A 23,108-nucleotide genomic window follows, 5' to 3' on the forward strand; every position below is an offset into this window, starting at 1 on the left:
GGTGAATTGCAGTTTTAACAAGTGATGAATCAGACAACTCTTGGGCATAGATAGAAGTAGATATTTGCCTGAGGCAAATGTGCCCAGTTGAAAACTAAGTTTTTTAACTAGAGCTTACATTTAGTCAAGCTAGAAAAATATTTGTATGTTTTATGAATCTTTGTAAAATTTCCTTACCTGACCTCAGCAATGATTCAGGAATTGAAAATAAAACCAAAATCCAAAACAGGAACATAAAGATAGCACTGTATTCTATAAACTCATCTCAAAATCAAAGGTAAGCAGACTCACTTAAGATTGCCACAGTTGATTTAATAAATAAATCTGGATCTTGAGTGTTTTTTTTTTTTAAAGATTTATTTATTTAGACAAGAACTGGGGTGCAGGCCAGATGTGTGGGAGGGTGAGAGGACTCACCAGAGACAGAGTGGGGAACAGGACAAGCAGACTGACGAAATACACTGCTGAGGGGAGCAGTGGGCACAACAGGAGAGGTCTGCTGCACCAGGTGGGATTCTTCCCAGCCGGCTGGGATTGAACCAGTGCTGTAGAGGCTAAGGACAGCTTCACAGCGCTGCGCTCAACCACCTGCGCCACAAGGAAGGCTCTGGATCTTGAGTGTTTTCAGAACAGTAAGTAGTACTTGATATTGATATAGTAGTGGCAAATTAGATCTTCTGATTCTTATTTTAATATACTTTTGATAAATTGCTGAATTAAACAATGATATTTTTAATAAATTTGTTATTTATTTGAATAGCTCATTGAATAATTTATAGAGCTGCTTATACAACTATCACAAATATTGAGAAATATTCCTAGCTTTTTATATTTATAATATAACCCATTAGATTGCCATTCAGGAAAAAGAAAACGTGTGTAGTCCAAAACATGTCCTATTATGCCTACTTGGGAGGAAATTGCTATTTTCTACATAGCAGCAATTTTTTTTTAATCATCTCACTTTCTTTTGAAAGGAATGTTCCGTGACAGATAGGCAAGATAAGGTTTTTTGTTTTGTCTAAATATTTTTATTCCAAAAAAATTTTTGCACCAGGAAAGATTGTTTTATAAACACTTAGTATTTGATTAAGATCTGAAATTAAAGTTGGTGATAAAACAGAAAGATCGCTTAATAAAATGCAGTTTAATAATTAAAATAAAATTCCTGTTTCACTAATTTGGAACAGTGTGTAAACCACATGTGCATAGTTTAAAATAATCATGATAAATCTGTATACTCACCACCTGGATGAAGAAATAGTACCAGTGCCGGGACTGTGTAGCCCTCTCCATCACATCTTCATCTCTTTCCCCAAAGACAATATTATTGCTTTTTATAGCTTAATTCATTTTAATAGCAAATGTACAGGAAAAGCACAGAATACAGCATTAAAAACATGTACTTGCGGGCCTCCCCAGTGGTGCAGCGATTGAGTGCTGGGTTGCGAAGCTGCCCACAGCCTCTGCAGCGTTGGTTCGATCCCCGGCTGCTCCCCCGCCACCGGAGTAGGGTCCCACATGGCACGCAGACCTCTCCTGCCCCCCGCTGCTCCCCTCAGCAGTGTACTTCGGTCCTTCTGCCTGCTCTGCTCCCCGCTCTGGCTCTGGTGAATTCTCTCACCCTCCCGTGCTTCTGACTATACCCAGTGCTTGTATAAATAAATTAATAAATGTTAAAAAAAAAAAAAGGAATCTGTTGAGGTCTTTAAAAAAAAAAAAAAACATGTACTTGCATGTAGTACAACTCAGAAAAGTATAGTGAATGGATGGAATCTACTGTATGATAAAAATACTACACACACCATTTAGTCACTGTCAATTAGAAATATACTTGTTTTTAAAAAATCCAAATGCTGGGATTGTCCAGGAAAATTTAACAGAGTTATTTATAATTGTTATAAAGTTGAACTGCTGAAACATTTCCCCTTGCATTAATGCTTTATGTCCCTGCATTTATTTTAAAAATTCACATACAAATGAAAGTGGAAAAAACTACAATACCTGATTTCTGTCCCCTATTTTTCCACTTGCAATCATATACTTAGGTACCTTTTGACTACATGGGGAAAAAAATAGCTAACATTCAGAAATACCAGTAACAGGAAGAAGAGACAAAAAAAATTTTCTTGAGAACGAAATGTTTCCCATCATAGTGGATTCTTCACACGCGTGTGATGCTGTAGCTGGATGTCTTTTGGCATAACTGTTATATGTTTGGCACAGATAGCACACAGATTGTTGTCTTCGAAGAGGCCAACCAGACAGGCCTCACTAGCCTCCTGCAAAGCACCAATGCTGTGCTCTTGTAGCGCAGATCTACTTTGAAGTCCTGAGCAATTTCTCCCACCAGATGCTAAAAGGAAAGTTGGTGAATCAGAAATTTAGTGAATGGCTGGTCACATCTAAGTGCCACAATACTGAAGTTTCTTTACCCCTCCAATAGAGGGCGCATGATTGCAAGTGGCTTTTGTAGCCAGTTGCTTTTTTGGTGCTTTACGACCTGTGAATTTGCTTTGTACCACCCATAGGTATAGAGTCCTTCTTATTTGGCTGCCTAAACATCTTTTTTTTTTTTTTTAAGATTTTATTTATTTATGTTTGTGTAGAAGGACTGATGTGTAGGCCAAAGGTGCTTGAGGGGGTGAAAGGATTCACCAGCAACAGAATGGGGAGCAGAACAGGCAGATAGACCAAAGTACATTGTTGAGGGGAGCAGTGGGCGAGACAGGAGAGGTCTGCCACACCATGTGGGATTCTCACTGGCTGGCCTGGATCGAACCAGCGCTGCAGAGGCTGAGGACAGCTTCACAGCGCTGTGCTCAACTGCTTGCGCCACTAAGGGAGGCCCCTAATCCTCTTTCTTAACTGATAATTTCTGAGGGTAGGATTCTAGGTTGGTGGTCATTTTGTTCAGAATTTTTAATGCATTTCTCTTGCTTCTTGAAAGCTTATCTTCTTGCTTCTGTTACAGATACACCTCCATTAAGGAGAGGTGCCATGTTCCCCATCTCCAACTTATATGACCCCACATTGGACTAGAAGTCCCAATCTGCCATGAATCAGAATTCTTGAGTAGGGGAGCTACTGGGACTTGAGGGTGGAAGGAAGCAGACAGTTGGGCCAATATAACATGGAAGTACACTCTCTTACTTCTCTTACTTTAAGTACTCTCTCTTACTTCTCTGGCTTTGACTTGCACATAGTTACTTGGAGGGAGATATGGAAGGAGACGTGGAGGAGAGACATGTAGAGATACTTGGAAGAGGTACATGGGTGAGAGACATGTGGGAAGGCTGTTCTTGTAGAGACAATGGAAGCTGTTACCTTGATTTGTGCTTTAATTTTGAATTTTAAATCTCTCCTGCTGTCCTAGCTCTCTCAGACCTATCTAGCCTCTTTCTTGTGGTTCCTTGCCAGAGGTACCTTAGATTTGAGGCAAGCTTTCAGGCCTTAGAAACACCATTTCAGGCCAAGCCTTTTTGGCTAGGTATTTGCCACAAGGGGATGGATAATTTTGGGGAGTTTCTTGGGAAACTATGATTAGGAAAATCCTTTCTTCTCTCTCTGTGAACACTAAGTCTATGAAAGCTCTTTCACACAAAGGAAGAGTCTACTATTAACTACACAGATACTTTAATAGTTTAGAAACTTTAAGTTTTGCCTTCTTTAGAGAGTAAATTTCTGATACATCTTCAGGCTTGAGGAAGAGCACTTGCTTCCCAGTTGAAGTGGAGGTCAAACTTCTTTCACCCTAGTCTTCCTATCTGAAAGTTCTAGAACTTCCTGTTGATGTCATTTTCCATGTTTGTCGAAGATTCTTTAAAATAAATTGAGTTGACTTTCAGTTTTCCTAGTGATGTCTTGGGATTCAGATTTCTTAGATCTAAGTCAGTGACCATTGGTCTATTTTGATTTCAGCTTCCAAAATTTGGATGCTGCCATCTGTTTTCTCTGTTCTTTAGTTCTGATGGCATTTTGACATATTTTTTAACATATTTTTTTTTTTTTATAGAGGCATGCTTTATTTATTTATTTATTTATTTAGTTTGTTTGTTTTGTTTATACATGCACTGGGTACAGTCAGAAGCGCCGGAGGGTGAGAGAATTCACCAGAGCCAGAGCGGGGAGCAGAGCAGGCAGAAGGACCGAAGTACACTGCTGAGGGGAGCAGCGGGCGGCAGGAGAGGTCTGCGCGCCATGTGGGACCCTCCCCTGGTGGCCGGGGAGCAGCCGGGGATCGAACCGGCACCGCAGAGGTTGCGGGCAGCTTCGCAACCGAGCGCTCAACCGCTGCGCCACGGGGGAGGCCCCTGATGGCATTTTGAAAGGAGTAAAAGAATTGCCTCCAATTGATCTGCTATCCTACTGCAGAAATTTAGGAATATTTTCTGGATTTACTAAATATCACTTAGTTATTAAGATTGTAATATACTTTTTTTTTTTCACTAAAATTTTGCCTCCTTTGTGGGAGCTTTATGGATTTGTTCTTGTCACTGAGCAAGATATGTCTGAGGTTTGGTTAACACTGCTAAATTTCTTTACCTCTTTCCCATTCAAAGTCACTATTCCTTGAGTTCAGAACAAGCTGTAGAGAAAGATGGTGACACATTCAGTCCTTCATTCCTGGCTATGCTGGGTCCCTACTTTGGTATGCCAAGAGGTGGGCCTTTTCCTGTAGCATAGCTTTCTCTCCATAAAAATTTACAAATGACCATGATGGCTATTGCTTTAGGACCATGGTTTTCTCTGGAGGACATGCATAGTAATGACTTCATAGAGAAAAATTAACAGAGTTACTTAATACAGTTCAAGATATTTGTGTGCTAAGAAAACCTTTAATGACTAATCCTGTTGTTGACTTTTTAGGTGTGACAGAACAATGGCATTTCCATTATATCACCCCACTTACATGTAGGCTCAGGATGCATTAGGATCCAATAAAAGAATACCACTTGTCATGATACAACCAAATTTCACAAATAATTGAAATAATTTTTCTTTTATTACATTTTATGCATATATTTATGTGAATTGTTTTGAAATGTATTACTAGTGCCTTCCTGGTGGTGTAGGGGATAAATCTCAGCATTACCACTGCGATTGCCCTCTTGAGTTCCATCCCTGGTGAGGGAGATGGCCCACAAGGCACAGCAGACTCTTCCTGTCTCTCCCTCTGCTCCCCTCAGCAGTGTATTTCAGTGAATCTGCCTGTTCTGCTCCCTACTCTGTCTCTGGTGAATCTTTTCACACACAGCCCCCACCCACACCTCTGGCCTACACCTCAGTTCTTCTATGCAAAAATAACTTAAAAAAATAAAAATCTTACAGCAAAGGAATAAGTCTTCCAAAAAATAAATAAAATATGTATTACTACATTTACTTTTTTTGTATAACATATAAAGAAATAGTATCAAATGCCTTTGCCATCTCTTACCATGTGAAAATTTGTTATTTTTAAAAAGTCAAAGTCATTAATTTTACAAAACTGGGCCTTTTGTGATATGTAAGAAGTAGAAATTGAAATGCTTATTGGAACTCTAGCCTTAGAGGCAAAGACAAATGCCTCTGCAAGGTGGCTTCTAAATATACCCAGAACATGCAGTTATTAGTGACTGTCTGAGCAAGCTCAGTTCAACTGAAACTAATGAGGGAAAAGGGCAAAGAGCTGTCAAGTAGAAATTTGTACATTTAATGTTTGGATTTTCTGTCTCTTTCTGAATTGGCCAGGAAGGAAAGCATTTTGCGATAGGACACTATTCACACAAAACACATTTGGCCTAATACTACCATAACATTTTTTTCTCCTCAAAAACAAATCTTAAGCTTAAGTAAATTCTCTAGTTTAATATAATGAAAGTTTTCATGAGGAGTTTTTCCTGATTGTATTTATTTTGTCTCATTTTATTCTATAAGGATAAAGTACTAGTCTGAGAAAATAGTTACATATTTCATTGTAACTTAAAATACATGGTTATGTAAAGTACACTTTACCTGTGTGTGCCAGTTGTTTGCTTAGTGATGATCAAGAGTTGAAACAAAATGTAGATTTCTCTGTCTGTAGTTTTTTTTTGAACAATTTATTTATTCATGCACATAAGAATTGGGGTATAGGCCAGGGGCACAGTGAGGGGTGAGAGGACCCATCAGAGACCCCTCTGTTTATATTTTATAAGTAAACAATTCCTGTAACAATCAGGGTGACTGATATTCAAGTTATTCTAAAGAACATGAAAATTGAGGGCCTCCCTGGTGGTCTAGGAGTTGAGTCTCAGAGCTACCACCACTATGACCCTCCCTTGCCAAAGCAGCCTGAGTTTGATACCAGGCCAGGGGGTGACCCACATGGCACAGAAGACCTCTCCTGTCTCACCTGCTGCTCCCCTCAACAGTGTATTTCAGTAGATCTGCCTGTTCTGCTCCCCACTCTGTCTCTGGTGGATCCTCTCACCAACCCGGCCCACCCCCCCACCTTGTGCTTCTGGCCTACACCTCAATTCTTCTATGCAAAAATAAATAAAATAAAAATCTTATAATAGGGCCTCCCAGGTGGCACAGGAGGTTGAGTGCAGTGCTGTGAAGCTGTCGGCAGCCTCTGCAGCGCCAGTTCGATTCCTGACCAGTGACGGAGATGCCCACATGGTGTGGCAGACCTCTCCTGTTGTGCCCGCTGCTCCCCTCAGCAGTGCTTTCAGTCTGTCTGCCTGTTCTGTTCCCCACTCTGTCTCTGATGAATCCTCTCACCCTCCTGTGCCTCTGGCCTGTACCCCAGCTATTGTATAAATAAAAAATAAATCTTAAAAAAAAATCTTATAATAGAGGAATAATTCTTTAAAAAAGAAAAGAATATGAACATTAGAAACTGAAAAGAAATCATCAATTATCTATAAAGTTGTTCTATTTATGGATTTATTGTTCAAAGACTTTATAAAAAATCTTTCATGAAAGAAAATGTGTGTCAAGTGTCAAACATTAATCAAAGCAGTTAGACAAGCTAGTCAATTAACTTTCACTTTTTATGAGCCAAGCATTTTTCTGGGAGTTGGGAATTCATGGGGATCTAGTTGAAGGCCATGGCCTCCAAGAAGGTCTTTCTCTCCTTAATCAGGATGCCATTATTGAGTACCTAGTGATTGTCAGGCCCACTATGTACTCTAGGGGTGGCAAGATAAGTTTATCTGGCTTCAGTGATTGTAGTTGATTCTGAATAATATGATGCTGGCAAATACAATCCAGTCATCTAAAGAGACATGACTGAAGACATATGAAAATCTCCAGGCCCTCTGATTCCACTTAACTTTGTGATTTCATCAAATTTTTCATTTGTAAAATGAGGATAATAGCTTATGTTATGCACGTTAAATAACATCATGTAGCAATGTGGCCCCTAGGCGGGCGGGCTTCTGGCTGGCTGAGCGACTCTAGCTCAGCAGTGGCAGTCCTATTTCATGCCTCAGCAGACAGATAAATTACTACATGTCCTGGAGTTTCAGGGCCATTTGTGATATTTAAAACCTCAAATGTTCCATGTGGTAAGTACTGTGTTGAAGGTAAAAACAGGTTGTCATGAAAGTACCTAGAAAGGACACCTGAGGGATGGGGGTGAGGGCTGGTGCAGGGAATCTTGAGATGAAGTCTAGGGTGTTATTCCGAGAGTGGAGTGAAGAAATGAATTTTAAACCTGAAGAGATAGGTCAAGTAGGTGGAGGTCAGAGAAGGGACCCTGGTATTTTAGAGGAATCACTGAGATTTCAGAACTATAACTGAGCAGCGATTTAAGCCTTTTTTTGTGCCACAGCCCACTTTATCCATGTGGTAAAGCCAGTAAACCTTTCTCCAGTACTGTTTTTAAATATATAAAGCAGAAACCTATTTATCACAGTGCAATTATCAGAATATTTTAAACATAACAGCAACTTGTATTTCATTTATTCATACAAGCACTGGGTACAGTCAGAAGCGCAGGAGGGTGAGAGAATTCACCAGAGTAAGTACACTGCTGAGGGGAGCAGCGGGCGGCAGGAGAGGTCTGCGCACCATGTGGGACCCTTGATCGAACTGGTGCTGCAGAGGCTGCGGGCAGCTTCGCAACCCAGAGCTTGCGCCAAGGCCCATTAACCCATAAAAAAGGTCCAGAAGTGGATGTAATAACAATTATAATTTCACAGTAATAATGAGCAGGAGCAATGTGTAAGATGTCTACAAAGCTAGAATGTATTATGAATGCACGTGATTGTATTGGTTCTCAAGTCACAGATATTGTTGACAGAACTAGAATTCATTGTCTACATGCATAACTGGAAGAATTCCTAACTTCCAACTGAGACCGTAAAAATAAAGTTATTTTTCCCCCGGAGTTCAGTGTACTACTGATCCATGTTATGTGCCTCTGGCTTTAGGCTCTAGCTTCTAAACAAGGTCCACTGTCTTGAGCCCATTCCTGCCTCTACCCAGCATCTGGTCTGGGCATGCATAAATCTGATCAAACGTTCCCCCTCCTTAAAACTCTTCATTGGTCCCTTGTTCCTTAGAATGAAGTCCAAATTCTTTACTGTGTCTCATTCATTCCTCCAGGATGAGTCTCTCCATGCTTATTCCCTTTCTCTTTCCCAGCAAACAGATGAGGTCAAACACAATCCTCTCTTGTCTTCCCACTTACTGCTTTTTTCCTAATGGAATACTCTCCCTTGATTCTGTTCCTTCTCTAATCGGTAAACTCCTCTTGACTTGACAATATTGCTTATTTCAGTCATAAATACACATATGAATGAGTGACCTCTTGCGGGTAAGGGGGGTGCCACAGAGTATGTGTACTCAGGAGACACCTAATGCTAGTTTGTGCTATTGTTTCTGATTTTTACTTATAACCTAAAAGAGATGATCATTTCAAAAGTTTAAAAGAATTATTTGTTTTTCTGGGCCTCCCCTGGTGGCACAGCGGTTGAGCGCTGGGCTGAGAGGCTGCCAACAGCCTCTGCAGCGCCGGTTCATTCCCCGGCCGCCGGCGAGGGTCCCACAAAAAAAAAAAAAAAAATTATTTGTTTTTCTGATTATAAAAGTGTTACCAATTCATTTGTAGGAAACTTGAAATATATGATAAAATATACAAATATACAAAATACACAAAAATTAAATTCAAGTCACTCAGAAACAATCCCATGCCTGGGGGTAACTTTCTGGGGGTATTTTATAATTGAAATTGATTATAAGCTTTATTATGTATTTGGACATTCATTTCTTGATTCCAAAAATGTAAATTGTATATATTCTACAGAGTGTATATAATTATCACTAACGTGTTTTTTTCCTTTGTTTAGCAAATATTTTCTGAACATAAAATACAAGTAAGACAATGGGTTACTACTCTGAAGAAAATAAAGATATATTGGACACCAATTCCATGACTCAGGCACTTACAGATTATTGGGGAGATCAGACACACTTGGAACTTTACAAGGCAGGAAGGATATGTGATTAAGAAAGCTGCAGTCAGTCAGAGTAAACTTTTAAAAGGTAAATTAGGCCATATTGTGAGCCCGCTTAAAATCTCCTATGGATTTGCTGCATTTACTTTTATTTTTATTAAAACATTCAAAAAAAAAAAAGGGGGCCTCCCCCTTGGCGCAGCAGTTGAGCGCTGGGTTGCGAAGCTGCCCCGCAGTCTCTGCGGTGCCGGTTCGATCCCCGGCTGCTCCCCGGCCACCAGAGGAGGGTCCCACATGGCGCGCAGACCTCTCCTGCCGCCCGCTGCTCCCCTCAGCAGTGTACTTCATCGGTCTGCCTGCTCTGCTCCCTGCTCTGGCTCTGGTGAATTCTCTCACCCTCCCGTGCTTCTGACTGTACCCAGTGCTTGTATAAATAAATAAATAAATAAATAAATAAATAAATAAATAAATAAATAAATAAATCTTTAAAAAAAAAAATTCAAAAAAAAAAAAACCCGTCTCAGAATTCACATATCTTAAAACTCACTTTTTAAAAGTTTATAACTCACAAAGTCATGTAAACATCTCTCATTGGGTTTTTAAATAAAATCTAAACTCTTAACAATGACCTATCACTTTGTATAATCTTGGGTCCTGCCTACATGTACTTCTCAAATTTATTGTATGACACACTTGCCTTTACAGTTCTATTTCCTAAACTGAGAATTCTGGAATACTTTTTCTGCTGGCATTTGACTTGGTTGACTTATCTTGAGGGTCTCAGCTGAAATGATACCTCCACAGTGAAGTTTTTTTGAACAGGGTCCAGAGTAACCCTCCCATCATATAATCTTATTTATTTTCTTCACTGAATTTACAGTTTGTGAATGGCTTTTACTTATTTGTTAGTAGTATATTGCTTAGCTTTCCCACTGGAATATACAGTTCATGGGGCAGAGATTTGTACATCTGTTCTCTCTATTTAAAAAATTTCTCAACTTGTTATTTTGATAAATTTCAAACTTACAGAAAAGCTAAAAGAATAGTGTAAAGAACACCCATATATCCTTTACCTAGTCTCCAGTTGTTAGTATTTTATATGTCTGCTTTACTATTCTTTATATGTGTGTAGTTTTCTGAACCATTTGAAAGTTACACATATCATATTTCACCATGAAATACTTCCCCCTTGATCTCTTAAGAACATTTTTTTTGTATGACCCACAAACTAACAATGGTTTTTACATTTTTAGGTCATTGGAAAAAAAAGAATAGTGTCTCATGATGTGAACATTATATGAAATTCAAATTTCAAAAATTAATTTTTACTGGAACTTAATCATCACTACTGGTTTAGATGCTATCTATGACTGCTTGCCTGATACAAAGGCAGAGTTGTGTGGTTGCAACAGAGGCCGAAATATTTACTATTTGTAGAAACTAGTAGAATCTTTTAGACTCCTTGAGGGCACAGTGTATTGCACGTAAAAGCCACTCAATACCTGTTTGTTGGGTTAAATTGAAACTCTAAAGTCTGTTGATTTAATTTTTCTGATTTTAAACTCTTTATCTGTATCTGCATAAATACTATTTGAATACGTAGTATTTTAATATGAAATACTATGCTTTAGTATTTACTAAAATTTGTCCTTTAAAGTCTGATAAGGTAAATCATACATTTTTCTAACTCTGAATGTGTTAAGTGTCACAAAAAGTTACATATTACATGTTACTGGTTTCAGGGCAAAACAGCACATTAAACAGGAGCAGTTGGGAAAAGACTTCTGAATTTCAGAGTAATTGTCAATGAACACTGAGGTCATGTGAGAATACCAAAGATAAAATCCCAGAGATGGAAATCACTGTGTATGAAGAGGAAGCTGTGATGTGGCCAGCTTGGTGGGAGCATAGAACTGTGCAGGGTGCTGATGTGTCCTACTGGACTGAAGCTCACCCCTGAAAGAATGTCTTTTCCAGCCACTTATCATCTCTACCCATTCAAGTGTCCAGCCCACAGTAATCTGACTTTTCCTTATCTCTCAGACTGTTCTATTGAAGGTCACCTCTAACCACCAGACCAACCAATAGGTTTTGATCATCTTTCCTCACCAATCTGCAGCATTTAAATATGTAATCTTCTTTCTTAAAACCCTTTCTTCTCCAGTTCATCTTTACAGTACTTTTACTGGCTCTTCTGATCCTTTTTCTATGGAAGGAGAACAAAAAGGAGGTGCAAATCAGGACATGGCTGTTAACATAGCTATAACATGTTCTATATCCAACTTCTTTCCTTTCACCACAAACTTTTATTGAAAATATATTACAGGGGCCTCCCCGGTGGCGCAGTGGTCGAGTGCTCGGTTGCGAGGCTGTCCGCAGCCTCTGCAGCGCCAGTTCGATCCCTGGCCACCGGCGAGGGTTCCACATGGCGTGCAGACCTCTCCTGCCGCCTGCTGCTCCCCTCAGCAGTGTACTTCGGTCCTTCTGCCTGTTCTGCCTCCCGCTCTGGCTCTGGTGAATTCTCTCACCTTCCCGCGCTTCTGACCGTACCCAGTGCTTGTATAAATAAATAAAAATCTTAAAAAAAAAAAAAAAAGAAAATATATTACATCCAAGGTGAGTTTTCAGATATAAGGAGGAAAAGAATCTTAAAATGGCCAGTCTGTGGAGGAGAGAGATTGGTAAACAAGTAATTAAAACTCAAAGCAGAAAAAGATAGGGCTGATAAGAAACATAAGCAGTTTTCTATGGATGTGAAAAGGAGGAGCAATTATATATGACCTTGAGGATAAGAATTGTTCAAATCTCTCCAGGTATGAGGGAATTTATTACTAATGCCCCATTGACTAAGAAAAAAATAGAAGTTACAAATGTTGTGTGATTCTTAAAATTGTTTTTCTTCCTGCATTATTGGTTCATTGTCTATATCAAAGCTTCCCTTTTAAAGTGATCATTGTAGCTAATAACAGCAATTGTTAGTCCTTGTTACATAGATGGTAAAAATAAGACTCAGAGGAATTAAATAAGAACATAGCAGATTGGTCTCCAATAGAATTAAACTCTCTTTTCATTATATGAAATGAATTTTATAGGGAACTGTTACAGGGCAGGGAGGGGGCACCCCAAACTCTGCAAACCTGCCTGCTCTAAATAGGTTCTGCCATCCGCTGCATCAACACAAAACATATGAGACTTTAATGGGAAGTAACTTTAATACAATTAGGAAACAATACAGGAAAGGCAAAGAGTATAGTTTCTAAATCAAGCACCCAAGTTACCCGTCCCCTCGTGGGTAAAAGTCCAGCCAAGCAGGATTGGCCCAGAACAAGGCCCCAAAACCTGTCACAAGTCTAAAGCCTCTTCCAGTGGGGACCCACAGAAAAGGATCAGAAACAACCAGACAAGTCTGGAAGGAAAAGAGCAAAATCAAAATCAAGACAAAACCCACCATTGTCACCTTCCCACGGGTCTCTCACCCACATCTGTGTCAACCAGTCCATGACCAAGAGGCAAGTGTAGTTTCTTCACGTGTCTCTCGGCTCCATGTGCCTCCTCCAGATCTCTTTCTGGCTCCCCGTCCTGCTTCCTTCCTTCCTCAGTCTCCTCTGCAGCCCCTTCTCTACCTGCTCAGCTCCACCCTCCTTTTGGGTGGGACAGGAAATCTGGAAACTCTCCCTTTCCTGGGGACCACCCTGTTAACAGAACTACTGGCCAAATCTTTATTTAAGTATACTCCTGGTTTTGTTTTCTACTAAAACAGGAAGCTAAATGCCAGTATTTAACCTGAATGAACTCATAGGCCCCCAGATTCAGTAACTTTTATTTACTCCAGGAGACTCATTTACTTCATTGTCAAAGTGACCCAGCAATCAGTTAGGTCCTTGGAGACATAAAAACTCTTTCAATTGAAGAACAATAAAATCTGTGATGTTGGTAAGAACAATGCAGGTCTCTAAAGCTGTGTTTGCATGGCTGTCCTAAAATGGGTAAAAAGTGAAAAGTGTTTCAGTAGTTGTTCTTAGCCCTCAAATTGAATTTCAGCACTGGGAAATCCAGACCGACATTATTTTGTATATGTTCCACTTTTTTGCCCCTAAGACTGGGGTAATCAGTCATCTTCAGGCGGTCAAACCAGTTTGATGGGTACCCCTCCCACTGGCTTCAGTGGAAAACTGAAGTTTCAGACGCTGGCTTCAGAACTTAGTGCTCATTGGCTGCGATTGATCGACAGATGTGCCTCCCTGAGAAAAAGAAAATACTTAGCAAGCTTCACAGTAAGATTTTGTAAACAAATGAAAGCTATGTTAACATAGTATCGGTAATCTCTCTAGTTTCCATGAAACAGTAAGAATCCGGCAGAAAGAGATCACAGTAGACAATTCACAATTCACAGAACAGAATTTTGGAGGAGGTGGAGGTGAAGAGGGGAGGAGGTGTGGCTGCTGCAGCTTTAGTCCCACACTATTCTGACCCTAACTTTTCATAAAATAGCACACAGGCAGGAGCACTGAAGAATTTTCAGTGCAAAAAAGTGACCAAAGTGTAAGTGAGAGCGTAGTTCACTACCAAGGACTGCAGAATTATTCTTTGTTGACACAGGAGCAGAGGATCTGATAAGGGGAAACCTAGTGCAGCAGGCAGTCTGTGCGCAGTGAAAGAGCATAGGGGAGGGTGTCAGGCCATCGGGGTGTTGTGTCAGGCAGGATAGAATTCATTAATGCCTCTTCCTAGGTGCTTCATGAACTTTGGTTAGCCTTCTCTCATTTCATTGTCTACAAAAAAGTGGCTCACTTCTGTCTGAGCAGACAGAAGTTCATATGAATTTGTTGTGCTTAGTCCTAGGTTCTTTTTGATATAGTTTAACAGAGTGGTACTGTTAATGTCATTTGAAAGAACTGTATCTGAGATTCTAATTCTGGAAAATAAAAACAGTGAAATTGTTTTGCTTCATGGATTTCTAATGAACCCAGTGATCAAAGAATAACCAGTTGTCAAGAGTTACCCCTCTTGGTCCCAGAACCTAATGGAATTTGTGACTGAATCAAAGATTGTATGGGTGTCCTAAATGCTAACCAGACTAGCTGGTAAATAGAACAGAAATAGCTAATTTGATCAAACAAGCTTCTATAAATTATTTTCAAAAGTTAAAAAGTAACATTATTTAGTGATATATGCTTATAATTATTAAAATAATGGCTTACACTTATTAAGCACTAATTTCTTTTGGGGTACCATGCTAGCATTTTATGAATGGGTACTATTCAAGGGTGATTTTATAGATAAGAAACTGAAATTCCAATAATTTTTCACTATTTCTTTAGAACACATAGGCAGTAAGTCATGGAAGTAGAAAAAGCAGATGTCTTATGTACAAAAGCCTATGCTCCTAACTAGTAAACAGTTTTATGTTATGATCTAGCCAATAGTGAATTAACATTAGTGATTAAGGTTAGATTTAAAAGACTATTTCTGGGCCTCCCTGGTGGCGCAGCGGTTGAGCTCTGGGTTGTGAAGCTGCCAGCAGCCTCTGCAGCGCCGGTTCGATCCTCGGCTGCTCCCTGGCCACCAGGCGAGGGTCCCACATGGCATGGCAGACCTCTCCTGCCACCCGCTGCTCCGCTCAGCAGTGTACTTTGGTCCTTCTGCCTGCTCTGCTCCCCGCTCTGGCTCTGGTGAATTCTCTCACCCTCCCGCGCTTCTGACTGTACCCAGTGCTTGTATAAATAATAAATAAATCTTTAAAAAAAAAAAAAAGACTATTTCTAAGTGAAAAAAGCAGACTACAAGCATTGTGTTTAATGTGATCTCAGTTTTGTAATACATATTTATTATCCTTGTGTTGTAAATATGGGTGTAATTTTTTCTTTCATTTTCAAACTTTGCTACATTTTCCACTTTTTTTCAGTCAGCATGCATTGCTTGAGTAATTATGTAAGCCCCTTCAGTGTTATTTAAAGTAGAGGTGAGAAATATAGTAAGAGGATTAACAAATATACCATTATCAGTTTTGTGACAGGTAACAAAAATTTTGTGGGTAAAGAAGGTTGGGGAGAATTCCACAAAGGCAAGCACTTTCTCAGGTGCAGCCTCTAGTGCTGATATGTTTCATAAGTTTCCACTAGCTGATATCATTAACCATGGTGGTGAGTGAGCACAGTCATATTCTGGTCATTTCCTCCTTGAACTGCTTTCCTTCCTTGGCTTCTGAGACGCCCCACTCCCATTTTTCAGCTGCTTCTTTGTCTCCTTCCTCAATCTCCTTTGCTACTTCCTTATCTTCTCCTGACCTCCTTTTACCTTTCATAGCCCAAGGCTTGGCATTAGTTTTCTTCTTTACCATCAATCTTGGGGTGGGGTGGGGAGGGAGTTAAATGACTTTAGGAGCCAGGCTGGTAAGTAGTGAAGCAAGTCCTTGATTTCAAGGGCAACTTTCTTCCAGCCCAACTTTCTTCATCTCCACTGCAAAACCACCAATTCAAAAATCTAGAAGCCATCTTTCATCCCTCCCGTATCCTCATTGTTTGTCACCCCCTTACATTCAATGCATTAGCAAATTCTCTTGGTTTTACTTTCAAAATATATCTTGAGTCCTTTTGTTTCCCTTTCAACCTCCATCTTGCTTAGGCGACTTAAGGGTTATCCTAAATGATCTCCTTGCCTTGTTCTTGATGGCCACAATCCATTCTTCATGTACTATCAATTATACTAATTTCTATATTTGGCCTTGAAAATTCAGAAGAGGCACTGGTCTTCATTTTTCCTATTGAAAAGGTAAGATTTATCAAGCTTGTCTGAATCATCACAATTTTGAATAATTTAATAGTACTAAAAAATTCACCTTAGTTTTTAGCAGTGAAATATTTAGGAACTTAAAAACTTAAAGAAAAAAAACAACAAACCTGAGCAGGCACTTCATAAAAAAAATGTTACAAAACAACAAAGAGGAAAAAAGGAAATAAAAAAAAAAGTGGTCAAGAAAAAAAATTTAAAGGAAAGAACAAAATGTATTTGCTCAGTTGTTGTTCTCACCTTGTGTGCCACCACCTTGATTAACAATGGTTAAGGGAGAACTGAAAAAAAGAAAGAAAGAAAGAAAGAAAGAAAATTGCTTTGTATTCTTATTTCTCATCCATCCATCCATACAGAACAAAACCGAAAGGCTGAAATAAATGAGTATTTCAGTTTAGGGGCGGTTTCTCAAACTTGTTTTCATTTAAGTTAGTCCTGTCTCATTGTTCCAGAGCCTCAACTCAGTAGTTCATTTTTTTTTTTTTCTGCTTTCTAAGCTTCTATGACTATGACTCATGGAACCAGAAGTACATCAGTACTGCTATGTGTTAGTTTCTATATTAGATTTTTCTCAACTGTTTAAAATGACATAAGCAAATTACATTTTGTTTTCCTAAAGTTTAAACACAAAGTTAAACCAATAACCTCTCATTAAAAGCAGTTGGGTTTAGCAGAAGAACAGAATTTCTAATTTTGCTGTGCAACATAAAATAGTTACCTCCAGGTATTTCTTCTGTAGTTACTGATCGTAAACTTCCAATAATCTCATTTAGAGCCTGGCTATTAATGTACATTTTCCTAAATAGTAGTTTTTTGTTTACTAACCACATTTTGCTTTAGAAATAACTTTTCAAGTTGACACTCTTCTTGTGTGTTGCTTTTAGCAGTTATGGATGGCTTCAGACTGCTGTGTTTTAACACCTTGTGCCACCAGGGAGGCCTGCAATTTTTTTTTTTTTTAGATTTATTTATGCATACAAGAACTGGGGTACAAGCCAGAGATGCAGGGGGTAAGAGGAATCACCACAGACAGAGTGGGGAACAGAACAGGCAGACTGAAATACACCTCTGAGGGCAGCAGTGGGCGAGACAGGAGAGGTCTGCTGCAACATGTGGGTAGCTCCCTGGCCAGCTGGTGATTGAATCTGTGCTTCAGAGGCTGCAGACAGCTTCACAGTGCTATGCTTAACCCCTTGAGCCACCAGGGAGTTCCCCCGCAATTTTTTTTTTAAATTGAGATATAATTGACATAGAATTGTGTAAGTGTATAGTGTGTTGATGATATATTTATATTTGCAGTATGATTTCATCTGTAGTGTTAACTAACACCTCTATCATGTTACTTAACTTTGATGAGAACAATTAGGATCTAGTCTCTTAGTAATAGTGACGTTTATAATACAGTAATGTTGACTGTAATCACTATGCTGTGCATTAGATCTCCAGGACTTATTATCCACTAATTGGAAGCATGTCTTCTTAAACATCTCCCCAACTCCCCCTTCCCTGTCTGTTTTTATGAGTTTGTCTTTTTCAGATTCCACATATAAATATTATCATTCAGTATTTGTCTTACTCTGACATCTTACTCAATCTAATGCCCCAAGGTCCATCTCTGATTTTGCAAATGGTGGGATCGCTTCCTTTGTCATGGCTATGTAATCTTTTATTACCAAATCTTCTTTATCTATTTGCCCATTTATGGACACTTACCATATCCTGATAATTGTGAATAACTTTGCAACAAACATGGGAGTGCAGGTATTGCTTTGATATCCTATTTCCATTTCCTTTGGTTATATCCCCAGAAGTGGAATTGATAGTTCTATTGTTAATTTTTGGGAGAACCTCCATACTGTTATCTATAGTGGCTGAACCAATTTATATTACCACTAACGGTATACAAGGGTTCCTTCTCTACCTACCCTTGCCAATACTTGCTAGCTCTTCATAGTTTCCACGTGATATCTCATTGTAATTTTGATTTGCATTTGCCTGATGATTAGTGATGATATCTTTTCATGTAGCTTATGGCCATTTGGATATTTTCTCTGGAACAAATCTCTATTTCCTCTACTCATTTTTTGATTGTATTTTTTTTTTTTTTGGTTATTGGACTGTGTGAGTTCTTTATATGTGTTGGTTATTAACTTTTTAGCAGATATGCAATTTGCAAAGATTTTCTCCCATTTCACAGACTGCCTTTTACTTTTGTTGTTTCTTTTGCTGTGCAGCAGCTTTTTAGTTTGATGCAGTCCCATTGACTGATTTTTGTGTCTGTTGCTTGTTACATTGCCAAGACTAGTGAAAAGGAGTTCCTACCTTATGTTTTTTCCCAGTATCAGGTCTTATGTTTAAATCTTTATTCTACTTTGAATTAATTTTTGTGAGTTGTATAAGACAGAGGTCCAATTTCACTTTTCTGCATGTGGTTGTTGTTTTCTGGTGGCAACACATTTTCCTAGGTCTGTACCACACCGGTTTCTTAGAACTGTGTGGCACATACAATAACATCAATCTTCCAAATATGTTTCAATTCAAGTGTGTTTAACTGCTAAAGAATATCAAACGTCCATAGCTGATCACTAAGAATAGTGTTATATCTATGGGAAATAATCTAAGACATTTTACTTAATCTTCAGTTTCTCAGCATATAGAGGAAAATCCTAAAACATCCTCCTGCTATGAATATGTTAAACATCTCATTATCCCATACATTTTTACACTTTTTATAAATGCAAATTTTTATGAAGTTACAGAAACATTGCTTTCCGCCAAGACTAGGTAATTGATTCTACCCAAATATGTATTGGTATTGGGTGACTGCTAGTGATTTTCTTCCTTTTTTTTTTTTTAAGATTTATTTATTTATGCACACAAAAGCTGGGGCTGCTAGTGATTTTCTTTTCTTTCTTTCTTTTTTTAAAAAGATTTATTTATACAAGCACTGGGTACAGTCAGAAGTGCAGGAGGGTGAGAGAATTCACCAGAGCCAGAGCGGAGAACAGAACAGGCAGAGTGACAAAGTACACTGCTGAGGGGAGCAGCGGGTGGCAGTGGGTGGCAGGGGAGGTCTGCGCACCATGTGGAACCCTCCCCGGGCGGTCAGGGATCAAACCGGCGCTGCAGAGGCTGTGGGCAGCTTTACAACCCATCGCTCAACCGCTGCGCCACCAGGGAGGCCCTGCTAGTGATTTTCTTAAGTGGGTAGTGAAATCCTCTGTCCTCTGAAATCCACTGAAGGTAGCAGGTTGCCATCTGCATAGAGTCCAGTTCTTCAGCTGGTTTTCTGGGGTTCACAGGACCTCTCTAGTTTTGCCTCTAGCCAACTTCCTATTAACAACTTACTGCTCTTTCCAAACTCACCATGTTTATATACTATTATAATACAGACATGGGATCTTGGTTACGCGAACATAATTTTTATTCACAATAAAACCAAGAATGGGTCATAATCTATTCAATTTTCCCTTCTTTAGTCTATTGTGTAAACATAGGTCTATTTCCCACTTTGTGCAGGGAAAATAAACACTATAATGTTATTTAATGCTGTGTAATAAGAATTATCTGCACTTGGTTCCTCATACATAGAGTACCTATAAAGAGGATGTGATCAAAGTAGAGGTGGTAGGATGCATTTTTTCCCCTATAGATGGTTAATAGAGTAACCTTTTTGCTGCTCTATAGTTCTACCCAGAAGAAAAATCTATTTAAGAGTTACAATTGGATTCATTTTTTTCCAGAGACTTTTCATATTGGAGTGACCTTCTCTGACTTTTTTCCACCTGGTTTGTTCCTATTCTTTGTTATTCAACTCTCATATCACCTTTCCTTGTAAATCTTCTAGGTTTTCATAGGTTTAACAAACTTCACTGAAATGTCTATCTCAATAACTAGATCATTAGTCTTCAAAGTAGGGATGAATGTTTCTCTTCAAACCTAAATGTTTAGTGCTTAATACATACGGACAGATGTAAATGTTCACTTTTTTTAAAAAATGATTTGAATTGAATGAATTTCCATTTGCCTTAAATATGTTTTGTTCTATTTGGTACCATATTATGCAGGGGTTTGTAGATCAATAATCTTGATTTCACCATGTAATTACATTCTTTTTGCTTGAGTTCTTCTAAGGCACAAGGCTTCTCTTCTGAATCCCCCATGTATTATTTTTTTCCCTATGATTTCAATGTATACTAGAGACAGATAAAAATTTGAAAACTTTAATTCTTAATTCCGTCAAAATGGTGATGTCAGAGAGATCCAAATTTTTAGATGGTGATAGGAAACTTGAGCCTGGCTTTACAGGAGGTTAATCTTGTCTCCCTTCCTGTGTAGCAGCTGAGTGTGTGATACAGGCATACAAGTCAGTCAGCCCTCCAAATTCATCTGTTGATAGTTCATATGAAGGCTTTTGATAGAAAACCTACACTGTAGTACCAAAAATACAAATTTTGACAAATGATAAAACTGCTTTCCATATTCAGATAGGCATTTATTTCAGGATCTTCTCTTTCTAACTGGTTCCAGTTGTAGAGACCCAGGCAAGGGCTTTCTAGTCAGAAACATTCAAGTATGGAACTTTAGAGTCCTAACTCAGTTCAAGTAATATGTATGGAATACCTACAATGCTCAAAGTATTGTGAGACCATGAAGGGATTTCAGAGCTGATGGACAGAAAACTGTTCTTCACCTTCTCACCTCCAAAACTTCATGTATTTGCACGTCATCCTCCTGTAGGGGCCATGCTAATCCTCTCTGTATGATTCCAATTTTAGTATGTGCTACCCAAGTGAACACCATGTGTAGGGAAAGTGAAAATGACATTAGGCTTTTCTGCCCTCCTGCCATTAGGATTGATGATGGATCCCTGCAATCCTGAATGCATGCCTGATGGCGGGCACCTGGAGTAGGGTGTGGGCATATGTAGATGGGCTTCACCTGGGCTAAGACTGGGTTTATAAGGGCGGCGTCACGGGGATGCCAGCAGCGACCAAAACCACGAGAAGAACCACGAGAAAAGCAGAAGCAGAACTACGAGAGAAGCAGAGAGAATGTGAGAGAACGTTGGAGAGTCTAGATAGCGTGAAGACTTGCTGGGGGCTGGCCTGCCAGCCTCCCGGCCCCCCAGCGCCCCTGCCTGCTGTGTGCCTGGTAAATCCCAATAAAAGCCTGGAAAGCAACTGAGGGCTCCAGGACACCTCCTTCATCTGGTCTGCTCGAATCATAGAAAACCTGCACTCTGTCCCTTCCCGCTGCTACACCATGGTTCTATTTTTTATACCTAAACGATAATCCACAGCTATTGTTACTTTCAACAGTGGCTTGACTGGAAGTGAAATTTCGCTTTATGATTCCTTCCTATGATTTTTACAAACTATTTTAGTGTAACAAGAGGCAAAGTGAAGCAGGAGGTTGAATACTTCTGAAAATTTTGAAATAGTAATTATTTGATAATTGTTTAACATCCCCTTTTGTTTCACCAGTAGAAGCAAGTTCACTGCGAGCTGCAAAATCCATGACGCAAACCTTAACCCTAGATCATTTAGATTGAATAATTGGCAGTCATGCCATGTGTATAGTATTTTCACTATCATTTGCTCTTCTTTAATGGACGGCATTCATTTATTTAACAAGTACTTTACTGCACATACATGCCAGATATATTAACATACTCAAGATTATAGTGTTTAACCAAAACTGAAGCAAAATGCTGCTAGAAGCCTTTCACTATTTCATCTTCCCTTCACAGGTGCTAAAGGTCAAGTGAAAGTTGTCTTTCCTGTAAGGCTCTCCCCCTCCCCGCCTTAGTCCAGATTTATCCAAACCCAGAGATTTAGTTTTTCAGGGATTTCAGGAATGGCGAGCCACTGATGTTGCCATTTACCCTAGCAATGTGCCAGTCACCAATTCAGTTCATGAGAAAAATGTCTGCCTCATCTTTGGACTATTTTAACCCACTTACATAAAACAAACCTTTAACAAGTATTTGCAAACATGTGATAACAGGTGAGTTCATTCTAGTATGCAAACATTTCGGTACACAGTAAGACACTCCTGTGGTTCTTGTCTCCAAGCTGTCGCCACCTCCCAAATTTCCACGAGATAGTTAAAGTTCAGTCGACTTTTCAAGTCCAGCTCAAATAATCCTTCCTCTAGGAAACTATTTTCTCTCTTAAACCAATATAATTATCTGACTCCTCCATAGTACTTCCTAACTTCTGCTTGACACCACTTTTTACGTCACTTTCATTTTAGTGAACTAGGCGTATTTTAACCACTGTTTTTAAGGCCTTACGATCTCAAAGGGGACCGAAAAGGTGAAAAATCACCTTCTTCTGTACTAGTTGGTTTGCTTTTCCCTAACGCATCAAGGATGCTTCGCTGTAACGGTGGTTGAGGGTGCAAGGCTACATTCTGAGCACCTGTGCTGGCTTCCATCCTAATATAATCGGTCTCTTAAACTCATCCATGGAGAATGGTCTAACTTTCAGGCTGGAAAAATCGAGGGAGGAAAGCCCCCCGGAGCCAGCGCTCGGGGCCCCACGCCCCGCCCGCGCGCCGCGGGAGCAGCTGCCCGGGCGTCCCCGTCCCCGCTCTGCGGGCGAGGCCCGGCCGGCGGCAGCTGCAGAGCCGGCGTCTCCCCAGGCTCCTCGCCCCAACCCCGCTCCCCTCCCGCGCGGCGGCAGCTGCGGGGCTTCCCCGCGGAGACCGCGCTCCGAGTCGGCCGAGCGCGCGCCGAGGGCGGTCGAGGGAGGGGACTCTGCTCCCCTCAGCCCCGCCGGCTCGCGCGCGGCCGCCTCCGGCGCGTGGCGGTCCCTCAGGTGTCCTCCTCCGAGCCCAGAAGACACCTAGGCAACGCGGACGGGCGGGCGGCCGAGAGGCCCTCCCGTA

General features: G+C 40.0%; 1 protein-coding gene and 1 non-coding gene across 2 annotated transcripts; both read right to left on the reverse strand.

Moving 5' to 3' along the window:
• Nucleotides 1-2,150: 2,150 nt before the first annotated feature.
• On the reverse strand, nt 2,151-22,655 carry LOC119234762 (uncharacterized). The gene is made up of 3 exons (XM_037497765.1): nt 22,513-22,655; nt 16,933-16,994; nt 2,151-2,356 (listed from the first exon to the last, which is right to left on the reverse strand). The coding sequence occupies exons 1-3, from the start codon at nt 22,653-22,655 to the stop codon at nt 2,151-2,153; spliced, it is 411 nt and encodes a 136-aa protein (XP_037353662.1).
• Nucleotides 20,910-21,012, reverse strand: LOC119234938 (U6 spliceosomal RNA). The gene has a single exon (XR_005122715.1). It is a non-coding gene; the product is annotated as a U6 spliceosomal RNA (small nuclear RNA).
• Nucleotides 22,656-23,108: the final 453 nt, after the last annotated feature.

The sequence above is a fragment of the Talpa occidentalis genome, unplaced genomic scaffold, assembly GCF_014898055.3.
Source record: "Talpa occidentalis isolate TD23 unplaced genomic scaffold, MPIMG_talOcc4v2.1 talOcc4.8, whole genome shotgun sequence".
NCBI lineage: Eukaryota > Metazoa > Chordata > Mammalia > Eulipotyphla > Talpidae > Talpa > Talpa occidentalis.

Bases quoted from the DNA above. Each gene is read 5' to 3' on its own strand.
- LOC119234762 (XM_037497765.1), bottom strand. From the start codon at position 22,655: ATGGAAGCCAGCACAGGTGCTCAGAATGTAGCCTTGCACCCTCAACCA. The intron at 16,995-22,512 runs GTAAGGCCTTAA...GTACATTAATAG, and splicing joins TTTCGGTCCCCTTTGAGATC to CCAGGCTCTAAATGAGATTA. The intron at 2,357-16,932 runs GTAACTATTTTA...CTTTCCTTTTAG, and splicing joins TACAGAAGAAATACCTGGAG to CATCTGGTGGGAGAAATTGC.